The 13,584-nt window shown below is 45.5% G+C and overlaps 1 protein-coding gene across 1 annotated transcript in view; it reads right to left on the reverse strand.

Annotated features, from left to right (window-relative positions):
* Egf (epidermal growth factor) overlaps nt 1–13,584 on the reverse strand; it is a 78,567-nt gene that overhangs the window by 5,833 nt on the left and 59,150 nt on the right. The window contains exons 18-21 of the mRNA XM_021195821.2: nt 12,890–13,015; nt 8,799–8,921; nt 6,843–6,987; nt 2,557–2,724 (exon numbers count right to left, since the gene is read on the reverse strand). Of these exons, the coding sequence (XP_021051480.1) occupies nt 2,557–2,724; nt 6,843–6,987; nt 8,799–8,921; nt 12,890–13,015 (562 nt within the window). The remainder of the gene's footprint in view (nt 1–2,556; nt 2,725–6,842; nt 6,988–8,798; nt 8,922–12,889; nt 13,016–13,584) is intronic.

Consider the following 13,584-nt stretch of genomic DNA (forward strand, 5'->3'; position numbering starts at 1 on the left):
CCCCCCCCGGCCTGTGTGGAGCTCTAGGGGGCAGTACTGGTGAGCAAACAGCTCTAGGGATGCTCAGAGGGACTTACGCAAGTCTGGATGCACTTCAACCACAAGAAAGAGTTCTGACAAGCCTTTTTTGTCAAGCAATAGTCCTTACCAGTTGTGTGTGTGAACACAGGTTTGTGTATGCACACCTGTATGGGAGTGTACCCTTGTGTGCAGGTGAGAAGTAGGCCTTGCACTTCTTTCTCAATTGTTCTACGTGTTATTTTTTGAAACAGTAGCTCCAGTAAACCCAGCGCTTGCCATGAAGCCCCAGGGATCCCCCCTGTTTCTCTCTCCCCAGTGTTACAGATGTAGGTGCACAGTGTGCCCTGCCTGATTGTATTGTATTGTATTGTATTGTATTGTATTGTATTGTATTGTATTGTATTGTATAGTATTGTATTGCATTGCATTGCATTGTAAATATAGGTGCTGAAGATGAACTCGGGTCCTTAGGCTCATACTGCAAACACTTTACTGAGTTATTTACGTGGGCCCTTCATCATTTTTGTTATTGGGCTACGGTAGTCTGAAGCTGAAAACCCACCATCCATTCACCTCTGGCTTTCAATCCCCACCCATCAGCCGCTGCTCAGGCATGTTTACTGGCATGAAATCAGAGTGCTCCGGAGGCTGAGGCAAAAGAATCTTGAGTTTGAGGCTAGTCCAGGTTACATAGAAAGACTTGTCCTAAAAAAAAAAAATCAAATTTCTGAAAAAAAATTAAGTCACATATTAATACATCAAAAAACCCCAAATAATTATATCATGTGCTAACTTAAAATGTTCTCTTTCTTTCTTTTGAGATATGGCCTCACTATATATGTATATGTATGTGCGTATATATGAATATATGTATATATGCAGCTCTGGCTATCTGGAAACTCACTCCGTATACCAGCTTGGCCTCACAGAGATCCGCCTGCCTCTGCTCCCGAGTGCTGGGATTAAAGGCAAGCACCACTATGACTGGGGAAGTTTTTTGGGTTTCCTTGGTTTTTTGTTGTTGTTGTTTTCATTTGTTTGTTTTTTTACATCTATTTTTGCAGGGGAACAAGCCACCAATAACTTAAAGTTCTTTCTATGAACATACAGAATCCAAATAATAGGCTAAAAAGTACAGTCATACTGATAGGCCACCAAATTAAAAGTTCAAGAGTTTCCCTGGGGATCTTGTCTCCCAGAGGCGATGGAGGTTTTCAAGTATATATACCTCTTATTAGGAAGATTGCTACTCATATAAAACAACAGTAGTGCTTGTTATACCCGGTACACCAGGCCTATGGTAAACTCAACACACAACTCAGCCTCACAATAACTCTTGAAAGAAGCACCATTATCCCATACCTCAGAACAAAGAAAACCAATGCCCACAGATGAGAGGGCACGCCAGCATGCTTAGGTGCTAACTTGGATCTGAGATGCACAACCTGCTTCCAGAGCCAACGCTATTTACTGCTAAGCGTGCTATAGCAGGGTCTTCGGGGAGAGTGCCTGGCGGATTATGCTCAACTTTGCAGGATATGAAACAGTTGTAGCTTGAGTGCTTGCTCAGCTTTGGTAAATGTGGTTGGAGATTTACCTTGTGATGGCAGTAGGTACCTTCCATGTCACCAGAACGCTGACACCTGGTAGCTAGGGATGGACAGTTTTATAAAGCCCCTTCAGCAGGAGTCTTGTGACTCCATGATTTTTTTCTTTTAACAGCACAGACTATTATAACAGTTCCTAAGCTGTTTCAACTGATGACAGTGTGATGTCATCATTTTAAAGGAAAGGAACAGGAACACTGAGACGTCTGCTCCCCGACGCGAAGGTCGTGCTTTTACATAAAATGTACACTACCGTCTNATGGTTTGAGAACCCTAACTTTATTTATTTATTTATTTATTTTGGTTTTTCGAGACAGGGTTTCTCTGTTTAGCCCTGGCTGTCCTGGAACTCACTTTGTAGAACAGGCTGGCCTCGAACTCAGAAATCTGCCTGCCTCTGCCTCCCGAGTGCTGGGATTAAAGGCGTGCACCAACACGCCCGGCTGAGAACCCTAACTTTAAATTACTGAAAACAAAACCCAATGACCAGAATTTCCTTCCAAGTTAGGGAAGATCATGATTTCTCTCTAGCAATAAGTAGGTATTGTGGGGGTAATTATCAGCAGGCAACCATGAAAAATTATAGTTATGCCAGTTGATGGCATGTGATGCTAAAAGAAGAGAATGGACTGCAGTAGTGCATTGTGGGAGATAAGCACATCTGATGTGAGGATGCAGCACACGTGCAAGGGCTGGGCTCAGTCTTCAGCATCACCAAAACGGAGGACCACGGATCTTACACATGTGCAATGACTGGGAAGGAAAAGTAGGAACATTGATGTTTTTGTACCGTGAAGTCCAGGCTTGTGAAAAGAGCTCACTCCTCCTTTTAAATGCAGTATTTTGCTCAAGTTCATCCCAAGGAAGTATGCATTTCCTGGGGGAGCTTAGGGAAAGGCCGTCAAGTTTCATGGTAAGGAAGGGTTACCTGTAGTAGTAAGTCCCCCACATCCCCAAGAGGAGCAGCAGGACCAGCGCCACCACGCAGACGGCCACCACTGTGATGTCCTGCTTCTGCCCGTAGCCAGCATGACGCAGCTCCCACCATTTTAAGTTTTGAGTCTGACATCGATCCCCAGAATAGCCAACAACGCAGCTGTCAAGGATACAGGAACAGAGGTCAACCAGAGGCCCCCAGTGCCAGATTCTTACAAATTCAATGTGCATTGTCTCTAACCCTGCGCCTTTCCAGACGCAGCTTTGTGAGCCCGTGATGTCAGCTTCATCAGTACAGATTCATCATCAACACTCACAATATTACCACTCACGGGCTTTCCCCTTCTCTCAGCCCGCCTTTGGGGTGACGCGAACTATTTGTAAATCATCTCTATGAGGCCTCACAGAACACGGACTACAGGTAAACTCTCAGGCTAACGTTCCGAGGAGACTCCCTTTCTAAACCAACACAAGCCAGGAGACACCTGGAGACAGATGTCTGACCAGACTGCAGCAGTTCTGGGTCAAAGGAAAGAGCTAGGAAACAGGCACTCTTGTCGAACCCCAGGCTGTAATAGAAGCACGCACACAGGCCCGGCACTGGAAGCAGAGCTTCTGCTAAGGAGGGACTGTTGGCTTCTGTAAAACTCACCACTAGCCAGAGAGAAAACGTGGAAAAAACAAAACAAACAAACAAACAAACAACAACAATAAAAACCAGAGACATAAAAGGCGGGGACTATTCTGGAGGCAAAGGGCCATTTGCCTATAAATTCCTTAGCGTTCAATGAGCCTGTTACTATAATATCTGACACCGGCAATGAGACTGTTACTGTAATATCTGACACCGGTTTGCTAGCAATGCTCTAAAGTAAGCGAAGCAATGCTGCCATCTACTGGAAGTGCTTGTTTCTGGAAACTACACTCGAGAAACAACTGCATTTTCTCCACACCAGAATTAACTTAAAAAAAAACAAAACAAAACAAAACCATTAAAATTCCCTTCTCCTGGCCCCAGACCCACCACCAACCCATCCACTTCTCCACTTCACTGTAAAAGGACCCGCGGTGGGAAGCATGGACGAACACTGTTGAACGTTCCAGAAGATCTGGAGTCTCTTCCCTAATTCTACCCATCAAAAGGAAGTGGAAACTCACTTCCTCCGGAGGGAAGAAAGGGAGCGACACTTAGTAGTCACCATGACAGACACCATACTACACACGATTTTTACTCACAATTTTTTAACCTTTTCTTTTTCTTTTCTAGACACCCCTGTTTTACAGGTAAAGAAACAGACCCAGCATTAAACAATTTGTATGAGGTCACACAGCTAATGACTGGCAGGCCTGACTCGCATGGTTCTCAGATGTCAAAACATCTATGCTGTCTGCTGCACCGTTGCTTCTCCTCACCTCTGAGCAGACCATGGAAGAGAGGCAGGAGCTGAGGTGGGGCCTAAAGGCTGTTCAGGCTTCCTGGGGTCTATTCTTAATTCTAGCTCATTTTGGTTAGAGCTCTTTATTGACAATCCCTAACAGTCATTTGAACAAACAACTGCTGCATGCTAATGGGCTCTACTTACAAATCAAAGTGGTCTGGGGTCTTGAGGGCCTTATCCTGGGTAGTCACAATGGCCAGTGCTTCTTAAGAGCCTGAGGCACGGCCATGAGTCTTTTGGATTATTTAAATTATTAATTAGTTTGGCTAAACCAAACAGAAGTTTCCCTGGATAAATATATTTGAGTTTCCATGGTCAGACAATATGAAGTCACTCTAGACCAAGCAAGGGTAACACAGCCTTTTAAGTGAGCTGTGGTCACAAAGCCTTGAGGAATGGCAGGGCTGGAAGCGTTCTCCAACCTTACCTGTCGTCAAGAAACCTCACAACCCGCTTGCTGTGGGGGCTGCAGCTTTGAAAAAGGTGCGTCAGAGGGATGTCTGGCCAAAGCCAAATCAGAAAGAATGAAGACCTCTGAGCTCAAGAGTTAGAACGTCCCAGGAATCCAGGCCAGCAAAGTTATAGGGAATCAGTGGGCAGGGACGCTTCAGGAGTGTCCCTGATGAACCTGCACTGGCAGGAACCCCCTGGGGTTTGTGGCTGTGGAATTCATAGCCATGAGGGAGGCTGAAGGGACAAATGGAGGGAAGCTGAAAATCGTTAAACCACATTTTTATCAAATCAATTCAAAATAAAGTAATGCTCCAATGAGTGTGGACACCAGCGACTTTAAACACTGCTTTTGGTTAAAGGTCCTTAAATGTGAGGGATGTCTTCAGCTGTGGCCTGTTAATTAAAGACAGGGCCTCCTGTGACCCAGGCTGGCCTTGAATGGAAAGACCTAGAACTCCTGATTCCCCACTACTATCTCCCGAGCGATGGGGCTGCAGGCGCTCCTATGCCTCTGCCCAGCTCCAGTTTAATGTGTTTAAAACACACCCGAAGAAAGATGCAGCTTCATAGGGACATCACGATAATTACGGCAGAATTAGGCTGGAGGGAAAACTGCCCTATGACAAAGCCCTGTAGCCCTGCAGAATCCTTCATATTGCAACAGTAATCTAGGGACCTAAATTTAACTACCATGAAGGAAGTAAGCCATAGACAATGACACATTCAGTTTTGTAGTTTTTGTATTTGGTATAATAGGATTAAGTGTGTAGATAAAAACTATTTGATTGCTAACATTAATTAACTACGCATTAAAAGTGAATTATTATGTTATACTTGAAAGCATCCTGAGTTACAAAATCGTGGAATGGTAATATAAACTCGAAAGCAAAGTTCTACTAGAATTGAGTCCCTTTTACTAATATTTCCAAACATCTCCACAATTTTTGTCAAGCTGATGTGATTTTTAATGTAGGACCATACTCAAAGAATACAGCTTCTTCTTCCTCTAACAACTTAGTTTCTTTTCATCATTATTAACAAAAAAAAATCACAAAATTGTTTAAGCCCACAACATCCATTCCTGAGGTCCACAGGTCCAGGCATGTGAGACCTACATGTATTCACACACCCATGCAGCCCCTCACATGGCCTTGAATATGTGAAATTAGTTAAAAGTAGAAAGTAGTCCTGAATTAAATACTGCCCACTTGGGTTTGCGTGCGGATATCCGTGTGTAGGTGTGCATGCAAGTGCACTTGGAAACCAGAATTTGATATCAGGTGTCTGTGTCCTCTGTTCACCTCTTAAAAATCCTTGTTTATTTCTTTGTGAGTGTAGGTGCATAGATGCCCCTGTGCAGGTCGTGCACGAGTCTGTCCTCTCCTTCCTGCCATGGGGATCTCAGGGACTGAACTTGGGTCCCGGACATGGTGGGAAGAGAATTTATTTGTCTAAGGAGCCTACTGGCCAGACATTCCACCTCATAATTAGGGGCACAGTCTCTCACTGATCAGCAAATGCCAGGGATTCTCCGGTCTCCTCCTCTCCGGGGCTGGGGTAAAAGCGTTCACTGCCCGACCTGCGTTTTTATATGGGAGCTAGAGATCTGAACCCAGGCTCCCTTCCTTTGCTGGAAGCACTTAGCTGACGCTCCCTTCTCCCTAGCCCTGCGTGTAGTTTTTATTACACAGGGAAGGCTTTCCTGGTGAGCACTGTGGAGTATCTCAGAGCTCTCAGTCCTCAGAATCATTTCAGGTGAGAGCTTGGCCTGTCACACCACTCAGAGAGCTGAAAAGGGGGAAAACAGCAGCTGTGTCTTCCCTCAGCAGCGGTTGCCAAGACAACAGCCATGTCATCCCTCAACAGCGGTTGCCAAGACAACAATGAAAAGTGAACTACTAGAAAGAAAAAAAAAATTTTTTTTAAGCTTTAAATATCAGAGGCAATAAGTTCAGGGTGAATATAGATGCAACTTTTTTTTTTTTTTTTTTTTGGTTTTTTCGAGACAGTGTTTCACTGTGTAGCCCTTGGCTGTCCTGGAACTCACTTTGTAGACCAGGCTGGCCTCGAACTCAGAAATCCACCTGCCTCTGCCTCCCCAGTGCTGGGATTAAAGGCGTGCACCACCACGCCCGGCTTAGGCGCAACATTTTTATAAGTCTAGAATCCGGCTGAAACCAAATTGGTTTGAGTAAATTTCCTACAAAGCTGCCTTCTTCATGTTGAATGCGGAACTGAATTTCTAGACTATGTTCATCCAATTATTTATGTAAAAAGAAAGTCATCACTGCCTCTAGAAAAATCTCCTCTGTATAAATTTTACAAACTTCCTGAAAGTCATGGACCACACTTTTACCTCGGGCTATCAGAAAGATGCTCAACTCACTTGCATGCGTAGGTATTCAGTGATTCAATATGTATACACACGCCACCATTGAAGCAGTATCCATCATATGACGGTGGGCATTCTGGGTAACTATTTCGGTCCAAATGGTGGCCATCTTCCCCAAGGAGAGGGGGTGGGGTAGAGTCTGGAACAGTCAAAGACATTACTTTCATTTTTGAGTGTCTGTGACAACTTGCGGTGTGGTCTCTCGATGACAGTGGGAATCTCAGGGGTGCTGAGTTTCACCCAAGCAAGCCTGTGTCACCCCCCAAGAGCTAAGCCCTTCTCTCTCTTGGATTATCATACTGGAGGTAAAGAAGAATGGACAACCCTAAATCTGAAATGAACAGCTGGGGTCTTTGTAGGGCTCACAAGCTACTCGGTGGCACATAGCTCACTGCCCTCCTAATCTAGGGATTCACAAACATTTATCCCATAAAACGCTTTCTTCTAAAACGGATTCAACTTTTAGGGGCCCCCCTCAGATATGAGACTAGAGCCAGTCACGGGAAGATGTTACAGTAATGGAGAAAAGTCAAGATGCAAAGACTCTTGGCTTTGAAGAGTTTCCTATGCCTTAAAGGGAAGGCACTGCTGCTTGTAACTGACTAAGAAGGTTTTCAGCCTGTCCCCAAACTCATGGCAATCCCTCTGCCTCGGCCTCCCAACTCCTGGGATTATAGGCACATCTATCTTCAATACCTTTTAAGTGGAGAAAATTACCTGAGAAAAACAAAACAATTCACTACAAAACCCAGAGGGCAGGCAAGTATGGACTTTTCTGTCTGCAGAACTGAGAGGCAAGCCCTAGCCTGGCTGTAGGTCTTTCGTGGGGTGCTTCCTGTGCTGTGTGGGTGATGAAGTCAGTACTGGTGACTGTAAAGAGAAACACAAGCTGGCTGGGTTGCTAATTCATGTCAAGACATGCGGACTTTAACGGATCAATTTTAAAATCTTTGAAAGTAAGCTGAGCCCGGTGGTGCACTCCATTCATGCCAGCGCTTGAGAGGCAGAGGCAGGTGGATTTCTGAGTTCCAGGCCAGCCAGGACTACACAGAGAAACCCCATCTCAAAGAATTAACAACAACAATAACAAAAACCCTTGAAAGTGACTCTTCTCCCATCACAGCCCGAACTGCTGACAAGCTGCCAGAGGCTCCCTGTTGCCACTCCCCGTGCTGGGCAACCTGGTGCCATGGCCTGCAGGCCAGACTCAGGTTTGCTGCCTGTGTAAGACACATACCAGAGGTGTAAGACTCAGCATCAAAATCTAAGTAGATTTTATACAGATTAGCTCTCTTTTTGTTTTTGTTTTTGGGTTTTTTTGGGGGGAGGGTTGGTTTTTTTGAGACGCAGTTTCTCTGTGTAGACCTAGCTTTCCTGGAACTCACTCTATAGACCTGGCTGGCCTTGAACTCAGGGATCTACCTGTTTCTACCTCCCAAGTACTGGGATTAAAGGCATCCACCACCATGCCCAGCTAGTCTTAAATTTGTATATACAGAATTAAACAAAATATACTATTACAAGTCTAGACATAGTTTTGACCCGTCTAGCCCAGCTAAGTTTTCCGCAGCCTCTGAAAACAACCAACCAGTGGAAAAGTAGTCACAGGGTTAAGGAGAACAGCCCTATACTGAACTGATAGGAGGAGGGGGAGGAGGAGGGAGAGTAGGGGAAGGAGAAGGGGAAGGAGGAGGGGGAGGAGGAAGAATTAATAATAATAATAATAATAATAATAATAATAATAATAATAATAATAATAATAATAGGTTTATTGCAGATGCTGTGAAATGAACAAAACCAGAATGACCTCAAATTCTGCAGTCCACCACCAATCTGGTGGTGAAATCTAGCTCTCCAGCCAGATTAAAGAATCCCCAAGGCAAACAAATGGAGCCTAAGATTTCTTGAACCAAGTTCCTCTCGGTTGATCTGGACCTCGCATCCACCTACCAGGGCAAGTCCGTCCAGGTGCTGATGGGCGGCCTGCGCAGGTGCAGTTGTAGCCTCCCTCCGTGTTGGTACAGGCGGCATTCTTACCGCACTTGTGCGCCCCCTGCTGGCACTCGTCAATATCTGTCCCAGGAGTCCGTGAGAAGAGAAAGGGCATGCAGATTAGGGAAGGAAGGGTTAGGGAACCAGAGTCCAGCCATTAGAAGGGTTTCTTCAGCTGTGTGGTGCTTCATGTTCAGGGCCCTATGCATGCTAGGGGTCCTGTCATGAATGCTAGAAATAAAGACTGCTGGGTCCATGGCTGCACAGCTATTTAGGGTTCCCGGGCTCCTGAAAGTATTTCTCTTCACTTGTAAGGAAAAACTTCAAGGCTTCTCCAGGCCAAAGATCAGTAAAGCCCCTCCAGCAAATAGCATTTTATATCCTAAAACTCGGACTTCACTTTTGCAACTAGATGCTTATTCATTGACATAAATGGCATGTCAGGACAGGCGTGGCAGCGCACGCCTTTAATCCCAGCACTAGGGAGAGAGGGGCAGACAGATCTCTGAGTTTGAGGCCAGCCTGGTCTGCAGAGTGAGTTCCAGGACAGCCAAGGCACAGAGAAACTCTATCTTGTAAGTATGAACTATATAAAGAACTAGGTCCCCTTTTAGCCCTGCTGCCAACCCATGTCTGTCTGAGCAGTTATTGCCCAAACAAATGGGTCTCTTCCCATTGTCTGCACTGAGTTACCTTCAGGAGAGCTGCCTCAGTCTATTCCAACATCTCAGATCTCCCCTGGGCCGCTCGCTCCCAAACACCAGAGCCTCTCCTGTTCCCTAGACCACACAGTGATGAGCCCGTGACTGTGCCACTTAGGGACAGGCCAGAGGCTTTTTTGTTGGCGACAGCTGTGCTGTCCAGTATGGAGAGACTTGCCCTCTGGGAGTATTAGGCTCTCGAACAGCAGCAAGTCTTCTGGTCCAGACGCAGCTGTCAGTTCAAAATACACACCAGAGTTTTAAGTCTTAGTGTGCGAGTTAAAATATAAACATCTAAAATACCGATTCATAGTAAAATGCTAATATTTTAGACATAATAGAGCACATAAAATGCACTATTAAATTAATATCAACTGTTTCCTTTGAATGTACATAAAATAGCAGCTAGAACACTTAAGAGAGGGAGGTAAAAACAATAGCTGACCCTCAGACTTCATTTTCCATGTCTGTGAGACAATTCATCTGCTAATAGAAGGGATTGAGCTGCCTCTCCATACACGCAGGCCTTGACAAGCACCCCCCAGTCACTGATCTGAGACAGGCTTTGTGAGGCGCTAACTAAGGTTAGACAAGAACAGGAGGGTGTCCTGATGGAGCTGCGTCCTTAACAGAGGAAGGAGCACCAGGTAGATCACAGAGTCTGAGGATGTAGTGAGAACGTGGCTTCCATAAGCAGACCACACCATCCATACCGCGGGGCGTAACCCCGATAGCTGTGGAGACGGAGGGTCCTGTGACCTGAGCTGCCTGTGTGTGTGCACCGGGCGGTTTCTCTGCTCACACGCAGCCTGTACTCAGCACCGCTTCCCACTCCCCAGATGCACGGTTAGTTCACATCTGGATACTCCTCACCCCTTCACATGTCTGCTTAATTACTATGGATTCATTCTCTACCGTCCCGCCCAAATGACACTTCCATTAGGAAACCTTGCCCAAGGCCTCAAGCAGACATTCCTCCCAGTTCTTGGCATCTTTGTGTTTCCGCGCACACGCACACATGTCTGTCTGTGTCTCTCTCTTATCAAAGCTGCCTTTCTTCCAGACCATGGTCTCGTGGTAAGCAAGAACTGGTTTCTTAATCTTGATAGTTCTCACAGTTCCTAAGGCACAGTTTCCTTGTGCCTCATGGAGGCTAAGGCTTTGAACAGCTGTCCTGAATGGATCGAAGTAACTTCTGTTCTTTGATTCCTAAGGTTTTTAATTCTTTCTTTTTTCTGGAAGTCCTGAGATTGAGCCTCTGGCTTCACATATGTTACAGAAGCACCTCAGCCATGCCTTCAGCCCTCGAAACAAACCAGAGCGCCTGCTGCAATCTCTAGTTAGAAATCCTCTCTCACATTTTTGGTTATGAGCCTACCCTTTTAACAGCTAAGCCATCTCTCCATGCTGGGTGGGGGCAGCCAACACCTTTTAGTCCAACACTCAGGAGGCAGAGGCAGGAGGATCTCTGTGAGTTAGAGCCCATCTTGTTTTACAGAGAGAGTTCCAGGAAAGCCAAGGCTACACAAAGAAATCACGTCTGGAAAAGCCAAACCCATCCAAACCAAAACAACATCATTTAAAAAAAAAGGAAGGAAGGAAGGAAGGAAGGAAAGAAGGAAGAAAGAAAGAAAGAAAGAAAGAAAGAAAGAAAGAAAGAAAGAAAGAAAGAAAGAAAGAAAAAAAGAAAAGAAAGAGAGAGAAAAAAAGAAATCCTTCTTCAACTTGAGTAAACTCATCCGCTCCAAAGCAAAAGCAACGATGTACTGTTGAAACACTTATGTTTGAGTGTGTTTATGTGTGTACTTGCAGAAGTTGATCTTTTCCACCTTTATGTGAGTCCTAGGGACTGAACTCGGTCGGGCCACTGGGCTTGGCAGCTTTACCCACTGAGCTGTCTTACCAGTCCAACAATAGGATGTATGTATCATGGATTGAAGCCGATCACCTAGTGTGCTGGCTTATTTTTTGTCAACTTGACACAGGCCAGAGTCATCTGAGAGGAGACAAGCCCAATTAAGAAAATGTCTCCTGCTTACTGAGGTCCAATGGTAGAACACATAAGCACACCTGTGGCTTCTATGGTCCTGAAGACCTCATGGACCCAGTAGGGCAGGGCCAGGACTCCCTTTGACATATTTAATATTAGGAGGTAGGTTAGTAAGAGTGGGAGTCTAAAGAGCTTAAGTCTCTGAGAAAATATACCTTCTCCTCTTCAAAAGAAATGAAATATGAAGTCTGTTTGCCCAAAATATCGGTGAGCCTGCTTAATTAGTGCAGTGACATTTTCATGACTGACTGCCAAATCTGTGCTTAAAAGTGTGTTTTCAGAGGTCTGTGGACTGCACAGAACTAATCTGATAAAGTCTGGCTTAAGCCAACCAGATCCACAAGTGGGTATCCATGACCTTCACACGGGAGCAAAAACAGCAGCGTTGAGTTTACAGGGCATCTGCCCCTCACTGTTTGCTTTCAGAAGAAAAACAAGAAACAGCATAGAAGAGGAGCCAGGAATCCCTGGGAAAGCAGCTAACTTGCATTAGGTGGAGGGTATGTAGGGCAGGCCTCCACTTGTGCAGTGCTACTGGGTTCCTGACACCCGGGGCAGCAGAAGACATCCACAGAGTGAACTCCCAGCCCATAGCCCCACCCAGCCCTTGGCGGAGGAGGATGGTGATGAAAAGGCTTTCAATCATTCTGAGCTTGCAATGAAATGTCAGTGCTGGAAGTTCTCATCCATTGAACCATCAGAAACACCCTACGCCTGCCCAGGAGCCTCGTGTCCCTGTCTTCTTGTACACAGTGGTTACAACACACCCACTCCAGCTTTTCGCTTCACCGCGGTCCAGTGGCTAAACTCAGTAGCAAAGAGGAGCAGACCAACCGATGGCTTACAACACTGAATACTGACAAGTCTTCATCCTCCAAGAATGAACTAGAAAGGCAAAGAGGTAGACTTAACCTCAGGGGCTCAGCTTGAGCAGTCATGGCCAGGAGAGTTGTTTCCTCAGACTTGAACTCCATCTGCCCACACAGGTCACACAACTGGTCTTGACACGTGTTTCACTCCAATGCTATCCTGCCTTCCCTCAGCCCACAGCAACTTTTTTTTTTTTTTTTTTTTTTTTTGGTTTTTCGAGACAGGGTTTCTCTGTATAGCCCTGGCTGTCCTGGAACTCACTTTGTAGACCAGGCTGGCCTCGAACTCAGAAATCCGCCTGTCTCTGCCTCCCGAGTGCTGGGATTAAAGGCGTGCGCCACCACGCCCGGCGCAACTACAACTTTTGACAACTTTCTTGAGCTTGCCTCCCCCCCCCACCTTGTCCGCTGGCACCTGGGCTCTCTCACCGACACAGGAGATCCCGTCTCCTTCATAGCCTTCTGAGCATCTGCAGACGTAGCCCCCTTCAGTGTTGATGCACCTGGACGAGGGGGTGGGACAGTCTGGTCTGGCCAGCGCACACTCATCTATATCTGTCGGGGAGATTATGGGCACGTGAAACGTTTTTCCAACCTTGGGTCTCGACCCACACAGGGGTCACATATCCTGCATATCAGATATTTACATTACAATTCACAACAGTAGCAAGATTACAGTAGCAATGGGATAATTTTGTGGCATTAGGAAGGCTGAGAACCACTGGAAAGAAATAACAGGCATAGTAAGAAAGACTGAGCCTTTGAATGGTCAGTCACTCAGATGCTAACAGGCACATTCCGTGAATAAAACACAAACCCTGCATCTTTCATTTCTCAGTTAATTTTCATGAAATTCCCACCTGTCCAAACAGCTAGGTATGTGTAAGTAAATTACATTCTTCTAGAGGTTCAGACAGCAAGGACTGATGTTTTCTCAGTAATCATTAACTTACTAGCAATATAAAATAGCTATCGATATAAAAGCAAAACCTATCTATCACAATCTATTTGTTTCACTAAAACATATATACTAGGCTTCTCAGAGGAAAATGTCCTATTTTTAGGAATCCATAAGTTTGACTTGAGTTCAAATTCAGGTTTCTTTTAGTGTCAACTTCATTTTT

This window comes from Mus pahari, chromosome 4, assembly GCF_900095145.1.
Source record: "Mus pahari chromosome 4, PAHARI_EIJ_v1.1, whole genome shotgun sequence".
Classification (NCBI taxonomy): Eukaryota; Metazoa; Chordata; class Mammalia; order Rodentia; family Muridae; genus Mus; species Mus pahari.